The sequence below is a fragment of the Myotis daubentonii genome, chromosome 18, assembly GCF_963259705.1.
Source record: "Myotis daubentonii chromosome 18, mMyoDau2.1, whole genome shotgun sequence".
NCBI lineage: Eukaryota > Metazoa > Chordata > Mammalia > Chiroptera > Vespertilionidae > Myotis > Myotis daubentonii.
Window position 1 is genome coordinate 33,942,896 of NC_081857.1, and position 22,727 is coordinate 33,965,622.

Sequence of the window (22,727 nt, forward strand, 5' to 3'; positions counted from 1 at the left end):
AAGTGTCAATAAAGTACTGATGGGGTGGTCATAATAATCTGGCCACTCAGTGTATATTCACCTTTTAATAGACACCTGAGTAGTTCCCAGGTTTTGGCTGTTATGAATAAAGCTATTAATGGATATTCAATTACAGATTGTTGTGAGCATATACTATAAATACTTGGGAGTAGAGGGGCTATTCATGACTGGTATGTTTGTGATTCAGCTTTTCCAAGTGCTTGTACCATTGTCCATACCATAAGAGGAGACCTCTAGTTGCTGTACATCCTCAGCACATGTGGACTTTTCAGGTTACCTTAGCCATGGTAATGGATGAGATGGTAACTCACTGTAGTATTCATTTGTTTCCCTGAGGACTGAGGCAAGCATCTTTTCATGGGCTTTTGGTCATTTATGTATCTTCCTTTGACCAATTCTAATACTGCATTCTTATCAGAAAAAAACAGGTGCAAGATCAGTACACTGAAAATCACAGAACACTATTTTGAGAAAATTAAAGAACTAAATAGATAAAACTTCTTGTGGGTTGGAAGACTCAATATGGTTTAGATGTCAATTCTTTCCAAACTGGTCAAAAGATCTAATACACTCCAAAATTCCAGCAGGTATTTGGTATTTATAAGCTGATTCTAAAATTTATATGGCCCTGGCTTGTGTGGCTCAGCTGACTGAGTGTTGACCCATGCACTGAAAGGTCCCTCATTCGATTCCTGGTCAGGGCACATATTCAGGTTTTAGGTTCAATCCCCCGTCAGGTGTGCACAGGAGGCAGCAGATCGAAGATAATCAGTACAAACATATAAATGATCTTAAATTATCAAAGCAACTTTATGGCGCTAGTTTTATAAATTTCATTATTTTTTATCCCCCCAAAATACATATAAATGGAAACCTGCTCTTCAAATGCAGGGGAAGGCCTCTGCCTATAATTTAGTATTACATCATAAAACATTCTGATATAAAAATAAGTATTCAGCTCTTACACACTATACATATACACACACACAATATATTTGTAAGTAGTTATGAACTTTCTACTTACACATATTTCTTTAGTAGAAAGTTAGAAAACTGGGCAATTCCCATGCTTTCCAGCCCTGGGAAGATAAATATAACCTCTCTGATTTTTTTTTTTTTAAAGATGAAACATGTAAATGACACAACTTAGACATGTACATATTAGAATACAGCAAGGACAGTGCCACGTAAATGACAGTGTGTTTCTCGAAGAGATAAAATTTGAATAAAAATGCAAAGTTGAACAGATAAGATGACCCACACCCATCCCAGCCTCCTGTGACGTCAGCACCTGCTGGCAGCAGTCGCGATCTTCTAGTCACCTGCCTAAGCAGGCTCCATAAGGCATCTGTTTAAGTCCAACAGTCAGTAATAAGGGCAATGAGAAATCCCCATTCCCCAAAAAAGAAGTGTAAAATCTACTTCTGTGACTCAAGAGTTCAACCAAGTCAAAGCTCTGATGAAAGGCCATTTGTCATTTTCTTTTCCTAAAACAGTCCCAACTCCCTGCATGTAGACACACATTATACATACAGGGCACTAATCACCCAGAAGCCAGCCAGGCGTCTCAGCTCGACTGCACTTTAGTTAGAAACAACTAATTAATTAAGAGAAGGATAAGCAGTTCGAAAGTAGGATATTTCTATATACAGAATCAATCTGTAAGTTAGTTTAAGGAGGCCACTCTAGGTCATTTCCATGGTCCTTTCAGCTCTCCATGACCCTGCATTTGTGGGCACCTGTCTCAGCCGGAGAACGCAGGGTCACAAATCTGCCAGGGCAGAAATGAGATACTCTTGAAATGTTAACTCTAGGGAAACACACACCTCGTTAAAAAATGTCTTTGCTTTCTGCTAGATTATAAGGGACCAACTCCTGAAAGGCCCAACCTTCGAGGCACAGAAAAGATTTTAAACGACTCATCAGTCAAGTCCAAGCAATGGAGCCCACAGGCAAAGCAGGGCCACATCCTGGGAACCTCGGCAGCACGGTAAGCTCTTACTTGGCTCCTTGTAAGCTGACTTGGCCTCTAATGCTGCGTAGTTCAGAAGTCCTTTTTAAAAGCAGAAAAAGCACCACATTTCAGTTCTAGGTCAGTGTTAAAATCAGCTTCTCCCTCTTTTTCCTCTTCCTCTTCTTCTCTTCCAAGTGGCTGGTTGCATCAGCGAAAAACATAACTTCACTTTTTGCCTCGCACTCCCTCTTGAGATAGTTAAGACCCGCCAGGTTGAAGCCGATAACATCCTGAGGTAGAAGACAGAAAGGAGAAACTTGTCTCACGTGAGCTCAGTACCTTAAGAATCAGCTTATGTGAGTCAGGGGCCAGTAAGCCTCAGGCCCTATGTTCCTATTCCCACCAGCTCCACCGCCAAGCTAACCTCAAATACAGATCACGTCTGGCCAATACCCCCCAAGACGGGCACAGCGCCCCGGGCTCCTTCTAAGTCACACACTAGGGCAGGGGTCCTCAAACTGCGGCCCGCGGGCCACATGCAAATACAAATACAAATATTGTATTTGTTCCCGTTTTGTTTTTTTTTTTACTTCAAAATAAGGTATGTGCAGTGTGCATAGGAATTTGTTCATAGTTTTTAAACTATAGTCCGGCCCTCCAATGGTCTGAGGGACAGTGAACTGGCCCCCTGTTTAAAAAGTTTGAGGACCCCTGCACTCGGGTCTCCCCCCTCACTGCTGTAGCTCTAAAACATACTTACCCGGACTTGGCTGACTTTCGAAATAGTTGTTTCCTTTAATTTTTCGATCACTGGCACAAGCATTTGGTTGCTAGTGATCTGCCCAAAGTGAATCCTAATAGAAAAAGAAAACAGCCATATTTTGAAGAGAGGTAGTGGGCTGGCTCTACTTACCCCTCCCACAAATAGCAAAGCAAAAACACTTGTTATGACATCATGGGAATAGAGACGTTTCTAGTAAAAAGGGGAAAGGACTTTCTTCCCCACTACTCAGTTCTATCTGATAACAGTTTAAAGACACGGTGCCAGACCCTATCACAGGTTCAAACGCAGACCTGGAGGACCCAGACACCTTGATGAGCACAGGCTCCTTCAACCCCACTCACCCTCGCCTTCGACTGGGACCTGCCATCTCTACTGTGAGGTAACTGGTACCCACCCACAGCCCTCGGATATGCTGGCATTCAGGGTGTTTCTTTTAGGAAGAGTAATCCTGATTCAACAGCTCATATGCCACAGCAACAAGAAATTATTAGTAATACTGTTAAGTCCTTACAATTTGCCCCAAATTCTAAATATGGCAACAGAACAATGTAAAGATAGTCTTCTTTCGCTAACATCCAAATAGAAAAAGGATGGAGGGCTAAGAATCATGAAAACAGACCAATTCACCAACTTCACTAAACATACCTGTTTCTTTGAACTACTTGGTATTGGCTGACTAGTTTTTGTCCTCCTAACAGCATTTTAAGGAATGTCCAATTTGTCTCTTCATGTTCTCTGTTCTATCAGCTTGAAACAGAGGGGCAGAGAGTGGGAGATAGAGTAATACATTCTTAAGCCTTTGTAAATAGTCCTCTCAATTACATATGAATAAGAACTCTTCATGTTTGACAATATAATCTAATGAACCTATTTCCCGATTTAGTTTCTTTTATATGTGCCCTCCTGTTGCATCTGTACCTCTACAGACCTGGAAAATAATCCACTATTCCTGAAAAGGCTGTTAGGAGGACAAGGCAAAACCATTAAACTTACAAATGAGGCAAACTGCTCAGACCCAGGCTGTCGGACTGCAGCCTGGAGACTGGCGCCTGACGAAGCATTCCTGAGCACCGTTAACCTCATAGTACTTGTTTTAAGGGCAAAACTGATTCTGACTCTTCTCAAGGACAAGGGGTAATTCACGCCAGGCCGCACTGAGGTTCTGTGACAGTCCCTGAAGCCCAAGCATCGGTTTCTTCATCCCAAAGTGGTGACAGCTTCAGCGAAGGTTCCCCTGGAGCAGCTGTGCTGAGAAGACAGGGTCTATCCTGGAAAAGGAGTTACCTGAGGAGGAAGAAGAGGCACCTACACAGAAGTTCCACGTCGGAGCCCAGCTGGATGAACTCACTGAAGAGTCTCAGGATGTCCGGGACGTAGGAGAAAGGCAGCACCAGCAGGGACTCCTCCAGCTCACTGAGGAGAAAGCGTGTCAGCGCAGCCATCTTAAAGCTTCCTCCGCTGTTTTTCCTACTGCTTTTACTGAACAGACCTTACCCATTTAGAGTGAAATTCAATATTCTAGATGGTTCTCTTTTCAATGTTTTGTTTTTTATATTTAACACTTTAATCTATTGGATGCATTTTGGTCCATGGCACAGCAGGAGACTCTAACTTTTTATTCTTCTAGAAACCAATTTCTCCAAAGCCTATTGTTGACTATTCCATCTTTATTGAGTCCTTATAATAGTCTGTTTGAGGCCTTCTGAGTCTGTTTTGATGATCAATTGATTCTGACAACAACCCTGTACTATTTAAATGTTGCCAATTAACAGGTTTTTGTTTGTACGTTTTTAAATCTAGGGGAATAGCTCCCCCTTGTTGCTCTGATTTCATTTGTTTTACTTTTCTTGAACTAATTCTAGCATCATTTCAGCAATTCCAAGAGGATTTCAAATGGAATCACAAAACTGTACGTTAAAGAAAAAACCTTTAAAACACAGACTCTTCCCACCTAGGAACGCACTGCACCTCCATGAATCTAAGCTCCCGTTACATGTCTCCAGTGAAGGATCCTGTTTGCTACTTTTAAGAGACACTTAGATATTGTAGCTCAAGCTCACAAGTAAAATCAAAAGGAAAATCACAAATAAGAAACATGATTCCAAAAATATACGACAAAAGACACAAAACTGTATGCAAGATGGTTCTAACTGTGTCCATGCACAGGAAATAAGCCAAAGCAGCACACTACAAAGAATGTTAGCTGCTGCTATGACTGAATTACAGAGATCAAGCATGTCAAACTCAAAGGCTAACACAGGCCAAATAAACGAAGCATGTGGCCTGCGAGTTTGACATGCTTGATATAGATAATTTCATTACCTACAATATAAAGTAATACTACCCTTCATTTCTCCTTAAAAGTAGAGCCTCTTACCTCTACTTCAAAAAGAACATTATAATAATTTTCCCTCAAAAATTTGACACAGTTAACCCTATAAGGATGCTGGATCAATTATAATTTCTCCTTATCTCATGTTTAGATACACACTCAATAAATGTTAGCTGACCAGTGATAATAACTGCACTGAGACGCACCTTGACTTGATTCCTTTAAAAATCTCCAACACGTAAGCTGAAGGCTACAAAGGAAGGACAAAGGCATTAGTGACAGTCTTGACTGGTTTCTACTGAATCTCTAATTTCCTAAAATCCAGGATCCTCTCTCACGAGACAGCGTACTGAAGTGGCAAGACGTGCATGGACCCAGTGTTAGTGAGCTCTGGGCTCACGATCCAGCTCTGCCACTTACCAACTACGTCACCTGTAGCTCTACGTCAGGCCAGTTTCCTGTCTGTAAAAGAAGATGCCCTGACGTTCACAAGACTGTTGGGAGGAATGAGACATGAAAGTCACGTTCTAAGGAACTGGAGACTGTTGGTAGTTGCTCTGCACATTACTCTCCCTCTCTCTCTATCTGATTGATGCTAACTTCTCCTCCCACACCTTTAATTTCAAAGTTCATTTAGATGAACAGAATCTTCAGAGGGCTTTGGACACGAAACATGAATAAGCACTAGAAAACTAAGAATGCCAGGGCAGCCCAACCAAAAAGGATGACCTGGAAGTTACACTAAATTGGTCCTTTACAAATTCAAAGTAATAGAGGACACCACCCTTCAGGAGGGATTTTTAATGACATAGTATTACCTCCTCCCTCACCTCTGACTGACCAAGAGGAAACTCAGACGTACTCACAGAGATATTGCCGTAAGCCATCAGGATGGGGTTGGTGGGGAGAGGAACCTGTGAAGAAATTATTAAATCCAGTCATTAAAAAAATGAGACTTTGAAAGTGCTTGTCACGGACAGGGAGGTACTAGTATTTTACATTTTAAAAAGAGACAAGACCGACCCTCAAACAGAAAGAGTGAGTGTAAAGAACCATCAGGCCTTTCAGTTTCGATAGTGCTTACGAGTGAGTTTGGGCAACAGGTTTCACCAGAAATCTGACATGGTCACCCTGCCTCCGAACCAAAGTAGGAGTGTGAGTGTCTACTCAGTACAATAATCTCACTTTGCTCTCCTTCCCGTTTATTAAGACCAAGCTTCCCCCACCCCCCACTTCCTCAATTCGCTCTTTCTGTTTGAATGAGAACGAATTCTACTACATTTCTCTCATGTCCTGACCTGAGTTAGTAAGTCCTGAACAATGGTTTTCCTCTCAGGAATTCTCTACCTATAAATGTCTCCCAGAGCGTACCGTCAGGGGCTCTCTTACCTCTTTCCCTGCAGCTTTACAGATGGCTTTGTGTTCTTTCATTTTTGCAGTTTCTTCTCGGTATAGTTCAACTGCCTCCATGATCCTCTCAGCCTACACAGACGAGGACAAAGGACAGAAGTCACCACGACACACTCCTTCATCCCAGAACACTGCACCCGGAGGGCCCGATGGGAAAACCACCAAAGTGCTTGACCCAGTTTAATAAAGATGTGCCAACAGAGTGGCAAACTGCATGCAAAGGCATCCTTGGTTCTTTTTATTTCTAGGGAGGGACTAGGTGTCCTGGCTTCCGGTAAGAATGGAGGTGGACACCTGGGTAGGGCAGCCCCAGGAACAGGTCTACTGAAGGTGCTACTTTCAGACCAAGCTTTCCTTTCTAGAAGGCAAACAGGTGCAGCAACCCCTGTCCTTCTTACAAAGAAGGAAAATGGGTTTTGATCTCCCTATAAATTTAATCTTTTTTTTTTTTTTTTTTTTGCCACAAAAGACTATTTGGTTGATAAAGACTTTTACTAAAGAGTCCAGATCCTATGAAAAAATGAGGTATTACATTCTATATCCACTTACTGCTTTGACTGTTTCAATAGTTTTCTTTCCAGTAAAGTAATTTTCTCCTTGAGTCTCCCCTGGAACCTGCCAGAAAACAGAGAGATCCTTGAACAATACTGTCGACAAGCATTAAAGAGCCAATGAGCCAGTAAGTTAACCTACTATCCCTAAAAGAACAGGCACTATGGTTTCAGAATAACAACATTGGTCATCAGCTACACTCACTGAGGACTGAGAAAGGGCCAGACACCATGTTGAGTATTTTACATGTATTATCATAAGAATATTTTTCTCTACAAATGTTTTAAAATAACATCCAGCTTCTCAATTTTCCCCGATTTTAAATTTTGTTCTAGTGAAATAATTCCCTGAAGTCTCCTAAAAAAAAAAAAAAAAAAAAAAAGCCAGAATACAGTTGACTGAAAGGACTACGCATAATCTGTTTCACCTCAGCTGGTGATGACCTCAGCATCTGCCCCAGTTGTAACTCCCTCAGAAATTCTTGAAATTAGGCTAAATTCCAATAAGATAATTACAGGCACAACCCCAGGATCCCAAGTTTACTTACTGCTGGCTGGTCTTCTTTGGCCACACTCTCCTCATATTCTGCTTCCCTTTGCTGCCAAGAGAGAGACAGACATTAATCTGAAGGAAGAAACATGGTCTCTATGCAAAGTGAAATGAGGAGGAGATGGCGAGGAGCTGCTGCTTTAATGTCTAATCCCTGTGGCCTCGCCTCTGCCCGGCTGCTGAACGGTGGCAGTTGTCGTGGGAACATGCCCCATCTCAGGCGTCCTTGGACTTGCACTGCCTGAGGGGTGCCTAAACCAGACAGAGAACTTGGGTGGGGATAGCGTGTCAGACACCCACCAGCGCATTTGTAACCAGGCCCCAGTCCTTACCATTTCCCTCTCCTCCTCAAGAATAAGAGGCTCCCTTGTTCTCTCCCAAAGTCTCAGAGATTTGTCATGGGACGATGACACGACATAGTCTCCATTGGGGCTTACAGCCAAGCACCATATCTCCTGGTGGTGCCCCTGGAGAGAGGAAAAACAAACCCCCAACCGGCAGTCAGAATGTTACTCACAGATGGCTACCTGCTCACATTAGGGGAGCCAGCACCCAGTCTTTGAAGTACTTCAGTGCCGAGCCAGCACGCAGGCGGGTTACCTCCAGAGTCTGTATGTGCTCAAAGTTGTCCGCGTCCCACTGCTTGATCTTCCGGTCTTTGCCGGCGGTGAAGAAGAGGTGAGACTTGGGGACAAACTGTAGGTACATCACACTGAAAGGCGAGAAGAGTATTCAAATGTCATCCAAGTCCACATTAATAAGAGTCTTACATACATCAATAGCTTCTGAATAGCTCGTTCTAGAGTCTCTTACTTATACTTTAGAATTTTAAATGTATGATGATCTGAGACACTAAACACAGACACACGCTCAAGGGAGATGGTACAGGTGACTGAAAGGGAGTCTCTGAAAAGACTGCGCCCACCTGTCGTCGTGTGCAAAGAGAGACTTGTGGCAGTCCCCGAAGTCCAAACCCCAGATTTTCACATTTCTGTCGGCAGAGCCGGTTGCTATCAGTGCTCCGTCCTATGAGGAAGAGAGGAAACACATCGCTTCACTTGATTATCCGACTCTGAAAAGTAGAGAAAGACAAGCTACCAGAACACTTAACCCATTCTCTCCAAAACATGAAAATCAATGCTAAGAAAGCACCCCCATTTCTCCACCAAGAGCACCTACTTTGCCTTTATCCGCAAACCTACTTAAAAGCTTGTCAAGCAAAAGCTTCAATGTTTCTGCACGGCTACAGGGCCGTGTTGTGCCTTGATGGATTGTCTATTGACCTGTTAAGTAGGTAGGAAAAAGAACCTCTAATCTGCTACAGAATTTGGGCGAAGAGAGGGAGAGGGAGAGAGAAGGAAAGAACGAGAGAAGAATCTACTAGAATGTTGGGACCTCGCCTTTTGTCCCATGTTCCTTATCACATTTCTCTCTCCTCTTCCTATTTCAATGCCTAGTTCAAATGGCTGTTAACAAGAAAATCGGAAATCTTTTTCAGCACCAACTTGTTCTGTTAACTCGCTGATCACTCAAGCACAGGCCCACGCCTTTCATATCGACTGGATGTTGTTTTTAAGTATATATCACCACCCCTACTCACAACTAGACATTGCAGATAGGATTTTGGTCAAGAGACTAAGTTTACAGAGTGGAAAATACCTGGATATCCACATAAGAAAGCTAAGGCCCATCTTCCTTACCTGCTTTCAAAGCAAAGGGGGTGCCTTTTTAAAGTCTTTCCTATGTTAGGGTGCTCTATCAATTATAGAATTTTACACAAAATATTATTTGAGGAATCCACAACAGGGAGCTAGTTATGAGGATTAATTTGTGAAAATGTTCTGAAAACATTAAGTATCATACATACATACACACACACACATATATATATATATATATATATATATATATATATATATATATATATGTAAAATGATTATAATATATATTATTTTGCTTTTGGGTCGGGGGGAGATATACAACAGAATGAAAAAATAAATATTCTAAAATGACCTATCAAGCCAAGAACTAAGAAAATGCTTTAGAAAAATAACTTGTTACTGAGATACTATTTAAATTTTACTTACATAAGAGATGTCCATGCATATAACAGGCAGTTTGTGTCCATACAGTGAGAGAAAAAACTAAACATAAAAAAGAATATAAATAATTCATGTTTGTCTATAAAATACAGGCATGATTTATTATGTTAATCTAAAATATAACTTCAAAATCCAATGCTAACACTGTCTGGGTCACTTTATGTGTTTATTCTCAAAAGCAAACCCCTGCTGGCAGCCACACCCGTCTCGCTTCATACCCAGCATGCCCTTGCCAAGGACAGGGCAGCCCAGTGGAGCGCGAGGCCCGGAAGCCTCCTGCCTCCTGCCTCCCTTGCACACAGCAGATACGGTCTCTGGATTGCTCAGCTGGAGACCCCGGGGCACTTACTTCACACCATTCCCAGGTTCAACGCAGTCCCACCAACCCTGCGGGTAGGGCTCTGCGGGTAGGGCCCAGTAAACTGTATTGTTAAAGCAACACAAAGACTCTTCTAAAATTCTTTTGGCTTTCCTAGGGCACCTACAATGTTTGATCCACATACAAGTTTTTAGAAATATGCTCCTGCTGGGCACTCAAGGCCACTTCTTTTTCTTTTTTAAAATATATTTTTATTGATTTCAGAGAGGAAGGGAGGAGATAAACATCAATGATGCGAGAAAGTCATTGATTGGTTGCCTCCTGCACGCCTCCCACTGGGGCTCGAGCCTGCCACCCAGGTATGTGCCCTGACTGGGAATAGAACCATGACCTCCTGGTTCATAGGTCAACGCTCAACCACTGAGCAACACTGGCCGGGCACAGGCCACATTTTTTAAAATATATATATATTATATTGATTTTTCAGAGAGAGGAAGAGAGAGGGATAGTTAGAAACATTGATGAGAGAGAAACATCAATCAGCTGCCTCCTGCACACCCCCTTACTAGGGATATGCCCGCAACCAAGGTGCATGCCCTTGACCAGAATCGAACCTGGGACCCTTCAGTCCGCAGGCTGATGCTCTATCCACCGAGCCAAACTGGTCAGGGCACAAGGCCACTTCTTTACGATCTCCACCCAGGCCAGTCAGAAAGGAAGAAAGGCATGACCACGGTACCTTTAAGGTGTCGACATAGAAAATCTTCACAGTGCAGTCCAGCAAAGACACAGCCAACAGGTTCTGATGGGGTGAGTACCTGACACTCAGAACTTCTTCATCCAGCTGCAGGGTTCGGGTTTGCTTCACAGAAAGCCTAGCATCACAGAAATCATCCAGAAAAAAACATTGAGTACCTTACAAAGGCAGACGAAAGTGCCAAAAAACTCTGGAGCTCAACAGAAATACTCAAAAGTCCATTCAGTGAGTCCCCACTTTCAGTCCAAGAAATGGAGGAAAATAAAAAATGTCTACTCACCTCTTCTGGGTACTATTTTCATCTTTCACCAACTCAAAATCCCAGAACTTGACAGACTTATCTGCACCACCTGTCACAAAGCCACGCTGAAAACCAAATGACACCCCAATTAGAATTTTAGCACAGAAACCTGGATGAGATACCAAAATAGTATAAAGACCATTTGTCTTCAATGGCATGAGATGAGAACTAAATGTGGTTTCTAACTCCTTCACTCTCTTTAGGGGCTGCTGCTTCAGACCGTATTTGAGAATTCCTAGTGACACAAATGACAGAGGACAACTAGTGGAAAGTCCTAGTTATACTTCCGTTCGGCATCAGGAGGAAAGACGCAGTGGGCGGTGGGGGCTTGTACTCCACCTGAGAAGGCGACAGTCTAAGGAATCTGCTACTAAGTAGTAAAGCAGTTCCACAGATAAACAGACTGGATCACCTAAATAAGTTTGTTCACAGTATTCATCTAAGAGCATAAATGTATCCCTACAATATCTCTGCTTAAAATGTTAAAATCGCTTCCCAATATCAAGACAATTAGCCTCGTCACATTGCAGAGCTGGTGTAGTGTCCACAACACAGAGGTAGAAACAATTTCAAGCATCTGGTCGGCCAATTCAGAGATTTGTAACAGGAAACAACTTTACAGACGCTTACTGTTGCCATGGTGATAAAGACCACCTAGTTTACAAAGTCATTGCAAAAATAACAACCTGCATAATGGATGTGAAAATATTTTGGAAGAGATAGACCATGGTACAAATGCAAGCTGGTTAACCATTTAAAATTTACATGCTGCTGCTGCATTCTAACTCCAACAGCACTACCCACTCTAAAATCCAGATTCAGTGTTTTCCAAAAATGTCTACATTCAATGAATGAAGGTTCACCACCATTCAGAATATGCAAATGAACGGGACACAATCTCTTAAGGTATTTTAAAATAATACCTCACAATGTTCTGAGCCACTGCACCTCATGGAGGGTGACGCCTCTGAAGGAAGCCCACCGCGAATGACTCGTAAGGGCCAACTTATCTGCTAAAGCACTAGACGTAGTCACAGATGAATGGACTAAGAGGGGAGGAGAGCCTGCTCTACCCTCTGCACTGCGCTGCCCAAGGAACTGTCTTAAGAAGTATCATAAAGTACTGGCAGAAAACCATGAAGGTAAGGAACGTGATGACATGTCACTGATGACTGAGAGCAGCTGAACAAGGACTCATTTCACAATGACATGTAGAACATCACACAGGAAATCGAAAGATTAGACTAAACATGCTTTCTTTAAAGAAACCCTGAGAGAAATCTATTAGGCAGCAGTGAAACCTGACGGAAGAGATGGGAGATGCGGCAGAGTCCTGAAGTCCAGATGTGAACATCTGTACGTTACCTGGTCTGGAGAGAGAGACATGGACCACAGAGCCCCGTCATGGGCATCCACGGTCTCCAGCAGCGTCCCCGAGGCCAAGTCATACAGTTGCAGGCGTCCCGTCTGTGGGCGACAGAACGAGCACAGCTGAGGAGCACACCCACTACCCCTGCCTGCGCGGGCAGGAAAGACTTCACCGCCAAGCAGCCACACTGCGGCACTGCTCGGAAATGGGCTCCACCCCATGCTTGTACTCCTACCCAAATCAACGCAATGAAACCCCTGCTGACGTGCGGAGTTAACCCTGGCAGGGTGGCTATTCCTGTAGTACTCCTGCCACTTTCATTGGTTCCCATCTTCAAAAGATAAACATCATGGCCACAGGCCAATCAGAATAACCCTAACAGCACATGGCAAACCTGGAATCAGTCCTGTAAGTGGACTATGTCTGTGGTAACTGGCTAACCAACCCTTCCCCATCTGGCCTTGGTTTCCTCTCTACCCTACACTGACAATCTACCTACCATGCTAGGATGAGCAATGAACCTAAAAACATCGTAGCAGCTTAGAAAACATCGGCCATGCTTGCTCAGGATCCTGTGTAAGCCACGGCCACAGTGCCAACAGGGACCACACACAGCAGCAAAATCTGCTCTGAGCTTCTGCACGCCCAGTGGGAAGAGCATGAGGTGGAGACTGGAGTCCCAGGGCTGCCTCTTTCCAACTCAGTGACTGTTGGTGAAGTCATCTTCATGGGCCCGTTTTTTAAATCTGTAAAAGCCCACCTTTCTACACTGTTGTGGGGATTCAGTGAGATAATGTACATTATCTGCCTAGCATAGAGGCTAGGCTAGGGGGTGTATTTTAGTCATACAGGTAGCCTTGAAAGCCATTTGCAAAATTGTCTCTCAACAGCAAATGGCAGATGAAATATTTGTTAGAAGAATGAAAAGTGAGGGAGACTTTTAATTGAATGTAATGCTCTTTCCCTGACAATGACTCCACGATCTCTCCAGCTTATTTGTCACTGTGTGCTGGGCAAAGGATATCCACTGTGTTACAGGTTTTCTAATAAAATACTCATACACACATGGCCCTGGTTTATGGAGATAAAAATGACAAACACTTGCAAAGAACTTTTCAAAACATTACACAGACCTTACTCCATTTATTCTCACTCCTACTCATCATTGCTATTTAAGGTACCAGCTCTTATTAGTAGCATGCTGTGAGCCAGGTTATTTACATTATTTTTTTTTTCTTTGTACAAATGTTTCCTTTATTATCTTGCAGATTGAAAACCCAGGCATTCTATAAAAACAGTCATTGTAGCTGCGTGATTGTTTTTACCATCCAATATAACCCTGCATTAATTATTGAACAAATATCTATTTCATGCTTACTCTGTACCAGTACCATGTAAGGAGTTTAGGATTCAACAGTGAACAAGACAAAGTTCCAGTGTTTGTGGAGTTTATAGTCTGGATCAATCAACCAAACAAAGAAGAGCACATGCATAAACATGCTATATAATAAAAAGGCTAATATGCAAATTGTCCCCTTGACCCAGAGTTCGACTGGGAGCTTGACCAGGGGGTGGGGTCAGCCAGCCAACTGCCCTTGGCCCCTACCCCCGCCTGGCCCGGCCCAATCAGCCCAGCCCAATCGCACCGATTGGGGCGGGGCTGTGGGACACCACCCATGAATGGATTTGTGCACCGGGCCTCTAGTATAATATAACTTCTGATAGTGATACATTTTATGAGAAAAAAAAGCAGGATAAAGGCCCAGCAGGTGACAATTCTTGGCATAAGGCAGAAAGAAATTGCAGGTGGCTTAAGTTGGGAGATCAGAGACTACTTGGCTTCTCGGAGACTTGAAATTAAGAAACGAGTTCTGCAAAGATCGGAGACAAGAGCTTTACAAGCAGGGGGACCAGCAGATGCAAAGGCCCTGAGGCAGAAGCAAGTTTGGTGAGATGAAACACAGCAGGTATGGCTGGAGCTGCCGTTGGTGAGAAGGCTACCCACCAGATCATGTAGGACCTCACAGGCCATGGTAAAGTGTGGGAATTTTCTTCTAAATGTGAGGGGAGTTTGTTGGAGAGTTTTAAGCAAGGAATTAATGTGGCTCTAAATTAGGATTTAAAATTTAAGCTCTTGTCCATTTGCACTTAGAATAGTCTGGGGGTGGGAGGTGGAGACTGGGGTGGGGGTGGAAGGGGCGAGTGTTTAAAAGCCAAAATACCAGCTACAAAGCTATGGCTTGCTCTACTTTCTAGAAGACTTCCATTCTACTTAGTGTTTCACTTCTGTTTTCATATTTTTTAATTGCTAAGAAGACTCTTGATTATCTTAAGATTCCATTTTTTTTTTTTTTTTTTTAATATATTTTATTGATTTTTTACAGAGAGGAAGGGAGAGAGATAGAGAGCTAGAAACATCGATGAGAGAGAAACATCGATCAGCTGCCTCCTGCACACCCCCTACTGGGGGATGTGCCCGCAACCCAGGTACATGCCCTTGACCGGAATCGAACCTGGGACCTTTCAGTCCGCAGGCCGACGCTCTATCCACTGAGCCAAACCGGTTTTGGCAAGATTCCATTTTTTATAGCATATTTCTCTTGTGTCTTAAGTGAAACTCCTTCTCTTATTCCAGAAGATGGTATTGTTAACTTTTGCATGAGAAAACCAAGGCTTACAGGGTTAAGTAACTTGCCCAAAGGCCTCATAGCCAGTGAGTGGAAGGGCTGGGTGGGATTCAAACCGAGGTTCATCTGGGGGGAAAGCTGTCAGAAGCAAGCCTCATGATCCCATTATAGACATAAGGGACTTCTTAGGGATATCTTCCCTAAGAGAAATTATGGGACTTGCTCCAAATTACCCATTTCTTAAGGGAGAGATTCTGACTCCAAATCCACATCTGCTCATTCCCACATGGTATCCCCCAATCTGATGAGCAGCTGGGAATGAGGCCTTGGTCAGGTTTTTACTGAAGCTTCTATCTGCCAAGCAGGAAGCTAGGTACTTAATGTATTTATCATTAGCCTTCTCAAATCACAATCACATATGTGCTCAAAAAGATGCACAAAAGCCTGACCACCAAAATGTTAGTGACAGTTATCTCAGGGCGTGACTTTGTCTTCCACATAACTGACATAAGGTTTGATTCCTTAAACAAAGCAAAACCCTCAAAACAGGGACAATGAACACCCTCATGTTATCCAGCTCTAACACACTTCCACTATGCTAAAAAAGAAGCCAGGTTTCTCAAACACCTTTCGAATACTGAGTAGGATAGACACCAAAATCCAAGAAAAACAAATCCCAATTTACCTTTGTTCCGATGACCACCTGCCTATCACCAGGTACAAAGAATGAGCAAAGCGCATATTCGCAGGTCATTGTGCGGATACACTGCAGTGTAGACCTGTGAGAGAGAAGGTGGAACATAAATGTTTTTGAAGAGAACCTGCCTCCCCACCTTAGAGGTCAGGGTGTGTGTTCAATGCACACTTAGCCACACAAAGCAATCAACGTGAGAGAGGACAAAGCCCGAAGAACCCTCGCTCAGACCCAATTGTAGTCAAGGGAGAAAGCTTGTTTTCATTGCAGGAGCCTCCTCGTCTTGAGGAGCAGAGATTAGACAACAGCAGGCAGAAAAAGCATCTGCTGGCTCAGAGACCCCACCTGCCACTACACGGAAATGAGCTCAGGATTGCAAGTCAAATTAGCTTATTTCTATCTATCCCTATAAGTTCATTTATTGGACCATAAACATTCATCCATTCAACAAATATATATCAAATGCCCACTTCATTCATCAAACATTTACTGAGCGCCAGGATCTCATAAAGCTTAGCATTCTTTAGGAATGAGACAGATAAATGTTGGTCTACCTGGTACAGGTGGTAGCAGGTGCTATGGAGAAACACAAAGCTGGGGGTGGGGGGCCTGTATGTGTGCAGAGTGCAAGGGTGGGGGAGGGCAGCAGGACTGCCCTTTGATGAGAAGACGGAGAAAGGGGAAGGTGGTCCCAGGCAGAAAGAACAGGGAGCACAGAAGCCATGACACAGGCATGTTCTTGTGTTGAAGGGAGAACAAAAAAGCCAGTGAGGCTCCAGGGGAGCAGACGGGGCAGCAGTGAGAGATGAGGTCTGGAAGGGCTTTGGTTTCAAGTTGGAGTGAGATGGAGCTACTGGAAGTGACATAACTCCCACACAGACTGCTGTGTTGAGAATGGATTACGGGGGGACCAGCCAGGAAGCTATTTCAACAGTCCAGAGGAGAGATGATGGTATGAATCGGGTGCAGGCAGGGCAGGTGATGAGGTGGTTGGATTTGGGTACATTTTGAAGGTAAAGAATTTACTAATGAACTGGACATGGGTAATGAGAATCAAGAATGGCCGCAAGGATTTGGGGCCAGAACAACTGGAAGGAAGAAATTATGTACTAAGATGGGGAAGTCTCTAAGAAGCGGGTGGGAAAATTGTTGAAGAAATGAAGATCACAAGTCTGGTTCGGGATATATAAAAATTTGAGATGCTTACTAGACATCCAAGTGGTAACACAAACAAAGCATTTGGATAAATGGGCCTGATGGGGAGGGAGAGGCTAAGGCACCAGCACAGAGAAAGGTGTGACTGGAGGTCACACAGAGTGAGTTGACACAGAAAAGGTCCAAGGACTCCCCCGTGAAGCATTCCAACACGAAAGGTAAGAAGGATCCAGAAAAGACTAACAAAAAACAGCCAGGAGAGGAAGTAATAAAAATCAAAGAAAGTGTTTCAAAGAGAAAGTGATCAATTCAGAGAGAGAGTGTCAACTGCAGCTCATAGGTTGCTGGGTTTAGAAACAAGATGTCTGATGTGGTGACAAGAGCGGCTTTGGCGGCACGGTGGGGGTAAAGCCTCACGGAGACAGATGCAGACAGCATGGAGACGAGCAGGCAGATGGGGAGCTGAACAGAGAGGAGCATGAGACTGGGCTATTACTTCTTTTAAGATGGGAGATAGTCCAACCCATCTGTATGCTGATGGAATAGCCAATGGAAAGAGAAACTGATGATGCAGGAGGAAATCTTCGAGGAAGATGAGAAACACTCTCACACACAAATGATTAATTTTGTTAGAAGCCCTAACACAGCACTGTGAGGAAGGGCAGAAACCTGGATAAGATGAAGACGTTCTGAGTGTGGCAGGTGTAATGGGGGCATATGAACGTTTTCTAGAAGTTTCCACTTTTCCAGTGAAGTAGGAAGCAAGGTCACCAGCTTAAAGGTGCTTGAGAAAAGGTGTGAAAGAGTCACCCAGCAAAGTGAGGAGTGAAGCAGTAAAGTGGCATTACTGGACAGTACGAAGAGCCTACCTGAATTTAAGAAGTAGGCAGTATGTTTGTTTCTCTCCAGCATGAAGCTAGTAGCTTTCATACTTGAAACAAGTTTGAATTTTTTTTGCATGGAACAAAAAGGCCACTTTTCCTAAACCCCACAGATATACGCTCAAAAAACACTGAAGATACATTTGGATGGAACTGTCTTTAAGGCCTTAAGAAACTAATAACTAACCATGAAGAGTATTAAAAACTATTCAAAGGGAAGAAAACACTGCTGGATAAAGCTACTGAAAGATCATTTCACAAACCTGTTCCAAATCTTAATGGAGTCGGCTGCCGCGGAAAGGACAGCGATATTGTCTGAGCTGAAGGACAAAGTCCGCACGTCACTGCGATGGCCCCCGAGGGTGACCCTGCTCGTCCTCACAGGCTGAGGTGCAGGCGCTGATGGGTTCAGTGAATATAATTCCACCAAGTTGTTCTGCAGCAGGAAGACAGCCTTTAACTCCCCTTGAGGTGAGAGGATCAGGTCAAAGGATCTGCATGTGGAAATATTCATAAACGTCTCAGCTCCCACAGTTAACTTTTTCTAGGACAAAGGCTTTGCAGCGTCCTCAATCTAGATGAGTGTGAACAAGTGTTAAGAATTTTACATGTAAGAGAACTCAGTATTGGATACTAGTTGAGTATAAGCTTTAAGAAATCTGGGCTTAATCACGGGACCTGGCATATATGTTGTTCTTGTGTATCTTTTGTAAGTGACCTCAAATCCTTTCGGCATATGAGGGATACATTTTTTTTTAAAATTGGCAGCAGGAAAGAATAGTAAATAGATAAAAGGCAAAACTAAAATGACATGATGAGTAAGTGTGCCCACTATGAGGGAGCAGGAGCTGAGTGTGACACAGGCATCCCACGATCACGTCTCCAAATACACAATTCGTACAGGCCGCTAACAAACTGCATAACTAAGTCAATACAACGCTGCTGCTCGCTGTTCCTACAACACCGCAGGAACTCCTCAGATACTCCACACACTGCACGCGTACTCACTTGATTTTGGCAGATGTTTTGATGTTCGTCACCCGCTGGATTTCATCTTGCAGAGTCATTTCAACACTGACTTCAAGGTCTTCCTCCTCCCCTTTGCCAGAGTTTAATCTAGAGGGAAACAAACTCATGCTACCACTTTTCCAGCAGCTTTGCTACTAGTTGAGTCAAGTTCTGGCTCTGAGACTCATGGCCTGTGTGATCTTGGGAGAGGCACATAACCATACAGGATGACTGTGAGAACTACAAATGTAGTGGATGGAGAAATGCTCTGCATTGCAGCGTCACAAATGTAAAGTATTACTGCATTTAAGGGGCTCTCTCAAAAAATGGGCTCGCCCTAGCTGGTTTGGCTTAGTGGATACAGCATCAGCATGCAGGCTAAAGGGTCTGGGTTCGATTCCGGTCAAGGGCACATGCCCAGGTTGCAGGCTCGATCCCCAGTGGGGGGCATGTAGGAGGCAGCCAACCAATGATTCTCTCTTATCACTGATGTTTCTATATCCCTTTCCCTTCCTCTCCGAAATCAATAAAAATAGATTTCTAAAAAAATGGGGGGGGGGGGAGGGGAAGAAGAGGGGTGAGAGCTCTGAATGCAAGAGCCCATACAATTTCCTAGGACAAGTCTCTGTAATTTGAACTATTCCACTGAAATGTATCTGGTAAATTTTTCTAACTTCAGGACATTTTAGAAAATTCGTTAACCTGGATTTTTTTAAAAAATCAATCCAATCATGTTAAGTAAGCCAGAGATCTCAAAAGAGTTGTCAAATCAGATGAGTTTTTATTTCTTTGAGACGTGGTAAGTTTCAACCATTGAGGAACCAATTTCTATGACTATAATGTCCTATTTCAGGGTTATACAGCCTCCAGACTTCAATTACATGACTGTCCAACCAGCCTTCCTTCTCACAGTCCCACAGGTGAGCATCATGCAACCGGCTTCCTTCTGTACAGGCTGCTGTCACTGAAGACACAGGGCTGCTCTCTGGGAATTTAAGTCATTTAGAAGTGATTTTTAAAAATCTGTCTAGCTCTGTGTTGCTCTGAGTTCAAGATTGAAATGCAAGAGTTAAAAAGCTGTACTCAACAGTAGAAATGTAAACTTGGACTACCAGCATGCCTCAACATCTAGCTTTTAACAGTAACTGAAAATAGAGTAAATATTTCCTTAACCCAGTTTTTCTATGGGTTATGTGGGCCCACCAGGATACCTGACTATTAGTAAGTATAAGGAAACACACCTGGCTTTCTTTCTGGCCTTCTTCATCTTCTTATCCATTTTCTTCTGAATCTCCTCTCTGGAGAGGATGCAGAACACTTCCAGCACAGAATCCGTTCCCTAGAAAGACAAAAGGCTGACTGAGTCCAGGATGGGCAATTTGTCAGCTAGCTTTTTCTCAGTAAGAACTAAACCCATTTCCTTTTCTTCCCTTATTAGTTGTATCACCTTGGACAACTTAATCTCTCTGGGTTCACTGTCTCATCTGTGAAGGGGGAACACCACCTCCTACTCAGAGCACTGCTCTGAAGACTACGTAAGAGTTAATGCTTTGAGACTGCTTAGGAAAGCAAGCATGTAATAAATGGCTGCTCGTAAGAACATAACAGCCATTATTAATGTGGTGGCTGACAGAAGCTCGGATTATAGGTCCACACAGTATCATCATGACTTTTAGCATGACCAAAGGAAAACTCATCTTCACACAGACTCTGAAAGAACAGGCCTCTGAAAGGAACGCCTAGTCCTTGTGACTTTCTCCTGAGACTGGAACTCACATGGCAAGCAAGCATCCTGCCTGTCCTGTCAGTCGAGAGGTTCACGACTCTGTCCCTTCCTTCCCGCAGGATGGAACCAGCTTTTCTGCAGGTGAGGATGCGCTGCAGGAGGAGCAACAGGGAAGAGGAAGGTTAACCTTTGAAAAGACGACTAAGAAATGCAGATAACAAAGACATTCCCTAAAACAATGCCAAGAATTACAAACTCAATAACAATTTTCACTTTCCCCACCACTCAGCTCAATCAGAGACCAGAAACAGAAATGCCTTACATCCTCAGGAGCCTCGTCCACCTCAAGGGCACCATCCTCTGCTTCACACGTGTCCTGTATTCCAGGGGACGACCCCCTGATTTTCTTGGGCTCTGGTTCTTCTAGATCTTTAATCTGTTTTACAAAAATGGAAACTATGAAATAATATGTTCTAGGAAATGACTCTTAACCCTAATGACTTAGGAACCTGTCCTGATGGCCACTAGTACCCTCCACTCAGTGATCTCTCTGATCAAACCTCTTCAGTGGCAGGACATTTACCAGGATATATTAAAGACTGACTATAACAAATGCATACAAAACATTATTGGCTATCCTATCTCCAGTAACTTCCAGAGTATGAGAACTATTATTTAGTAACAAGGTGATAAAATGATGACTGACGTTTCATTAACCATAAAACCTTCTTAGGTCAGCGGTTCTCAACCTGTGGGTCGCGACCCCCTTGGGGGGGGGATCAAAAGACCCTTTCACAGGGGTTGCCTAAGACCATTGGAAAACATATAATTACATAGTTTTTGTGATTAATCACTATGCTTTAATTATGTTCGATTTGTAGCAATAAAATTGGGGGTCACCACAACATGAGGCACTGTATTAAAGGGTCGCAGCATTAGGAAGGTTGAGAACCACTGTTCTTAGGTAAAAGATCTACCATATTCTAGAGCAGTGGTTCTCAACCTTCTGGCCCTTTAAATACAGTTCCTCATGTTGTGACCCAACCATAAAATTATTTTCGTTGCTACTTCATAACTGTAATGTTGCTACTGTTATGAATTGTAATGTAAATATCTGATATGCAGGATAGTCTTAGGCGACCCCTGTGAAAGGGTCGTTCGACCGCCAAAAGGGTCGCGACCCACAGGTTGAGAACCACTGTTCTAGAGGGAAAGATTCAAACTGGCATTAAGAATTGCAAAAGCATTGCAAGAGAGGTTATACTTTCCCCTTTAAATAAAGAAAAGCTAAGCCCTCGCCTACTAATGTAGAACCTATCGAAGTGGCTGCTGGACACACCACACACTGAACTCCGCTACCAGTAAACCAGAATCTTTTCCTCACAAAATCTCGGGAGGATCTGAGAAAAAGTTATAGATCTCAGAATATACATATTTAGAAACACACAAACTTTACAGACTTTTGTTTGAGGGGAAAGAGTCACTGATATTCTCAAGTCTACCCATGGACACTGAGGGTCCAGGAATATTAGGCTAAGAACCCCACAAACTAAAACATTAGCATGACCAGAAGATAGACGCCTGAAGCTATCCTTCCAAGCCTGAACCCATGAGGGCAATGGAGCACAGAATGAAGAAAACTTGTTTAGAAATTGCAGGTTATCAATGTGATAGCATTCCTTTAGAACTATGTGACACTGTGTGAAGCACTCAGTAATTACATCTGATTTTTAGTCAATGAGCCCCTAAAATCGGTGAAACACGACAGGCACATAATGAGAAAAAGGAATTACCTCTTGCAGATAGGCTATGTCCCAGGCCCTCAGCTCACTGTCCGAAGCCCCCGTGATGAGTCGCTTTTCTTCTGACACCAGAACCAACCCCCACACCTAGAGTATAAAGAGATTCCAATAATACAACTTATAAGACCCTAGGATGTACGATGTGATACTCCAAGAGCTTCAGTACACTGTAGTGCATTTGCAAAGTCCAATATTAAGGTAATTCTGTCAACATGGATTGTGAGAAATTCCACTGTTAGAAAGAAAAAATGGCCTATGGCAAAATTGTCTGATAACTTTTCTCTCTCTAAAATCAGTTTGCTATCTTTAGAGAACAGTGTTCAACATAAATCCTAATAAGAGTCCACGCTAATGAAGATTTTTAAGTCTGATACTCCCTTGCCT

General features: G+C 43.2%; 1 protein-coding gene across 3 annotated transcripts in view; it reads right to left on the minus strand.

Annotated features, from left to right (window-relative positions):
* Positions 1–807: 807 nt before the first annotated feature.
* WDR3 (WD repeat domain 3) overlaps positions 808–22,727 on the minus strand; it is a 30,916-nt gene continuing 8,996 nt past the window's right edge. For all 3 annotated transcript variants that reach the window (XM_059673745.1, XM_059673747.1, XM_059673746.1), the window contains 22 exons: positions 22,335–22,430; positions 20,864–20,977; positions 20,592–20,693; positions 20,057–20,154; positions 18,816–18,923; positions 18,071–18,301; positions 15,763–15,856; positions 12,447–12,548; positions 11,061–11,146; positions 10,763–10,898; positions 9,690–9,746; positions 8,528–8,628; positions 8,203–8,314; positions 7,935–8,069; positions 7,601–7,651; positions 7,051–7,116; positions 6,481–6,573; positions 5,958–6,005; positions 5,298–5,341; positions 4,044–4,172; positions 2,736–2,829; positions 808–2,265 (listed from right to left, as the gene is read on the minus strand). In XM_059673745.1, the coding sequence (XP_059529728.1) occupies positions 2,110–2,265; positions 2,736–2,829; positions 4,044–4,172; positions 5,298–5,341; positions 5,958–6,005; positions 6,481–6,573; positions 7,051–7,116; positions 7,601–7,651; positions 7,935–8,069; positions 8,203–8,314; positions 8,528–8,628; positions 9,690–9,746; positions 10,763–10,898; positions 11,061–11,146; positions 12,447–12,548; positions 15,763–15,856; positions 18,071–18,301; positions 18,816–18,923; positions 20,057–20,154; positions 20,592–20,693; positions 20,864–20,977; positions 22,335–22,430 (2,253 nt within the window). In that variant the 3' untranslated portion in view covers positions 808–2,109. The remainder of the gene's footprint in view (positions 2,266–2,735; positions 2,830–4,043; positions 4,173–5,297; positions 5,342–5,957; positions 6,006–6,480; positions 6,574–7,050; positions 7,117–7,600; positions 7,652–7,934; positions 8,070–8,202; positions 8,315–8,527; positions 8,629–9,689; positions 9,747–10,762; positions 10,899–11,060; positions 11,147–12,446; positions 12,549–15,762; positions 15,857–18,070; positions 18,302–18,815; positions 18,924–20,056; positions 20,155–20,591; positions 20,694–20,863; positions 20,978–22,334; positions 22,431–22,727) is intronic.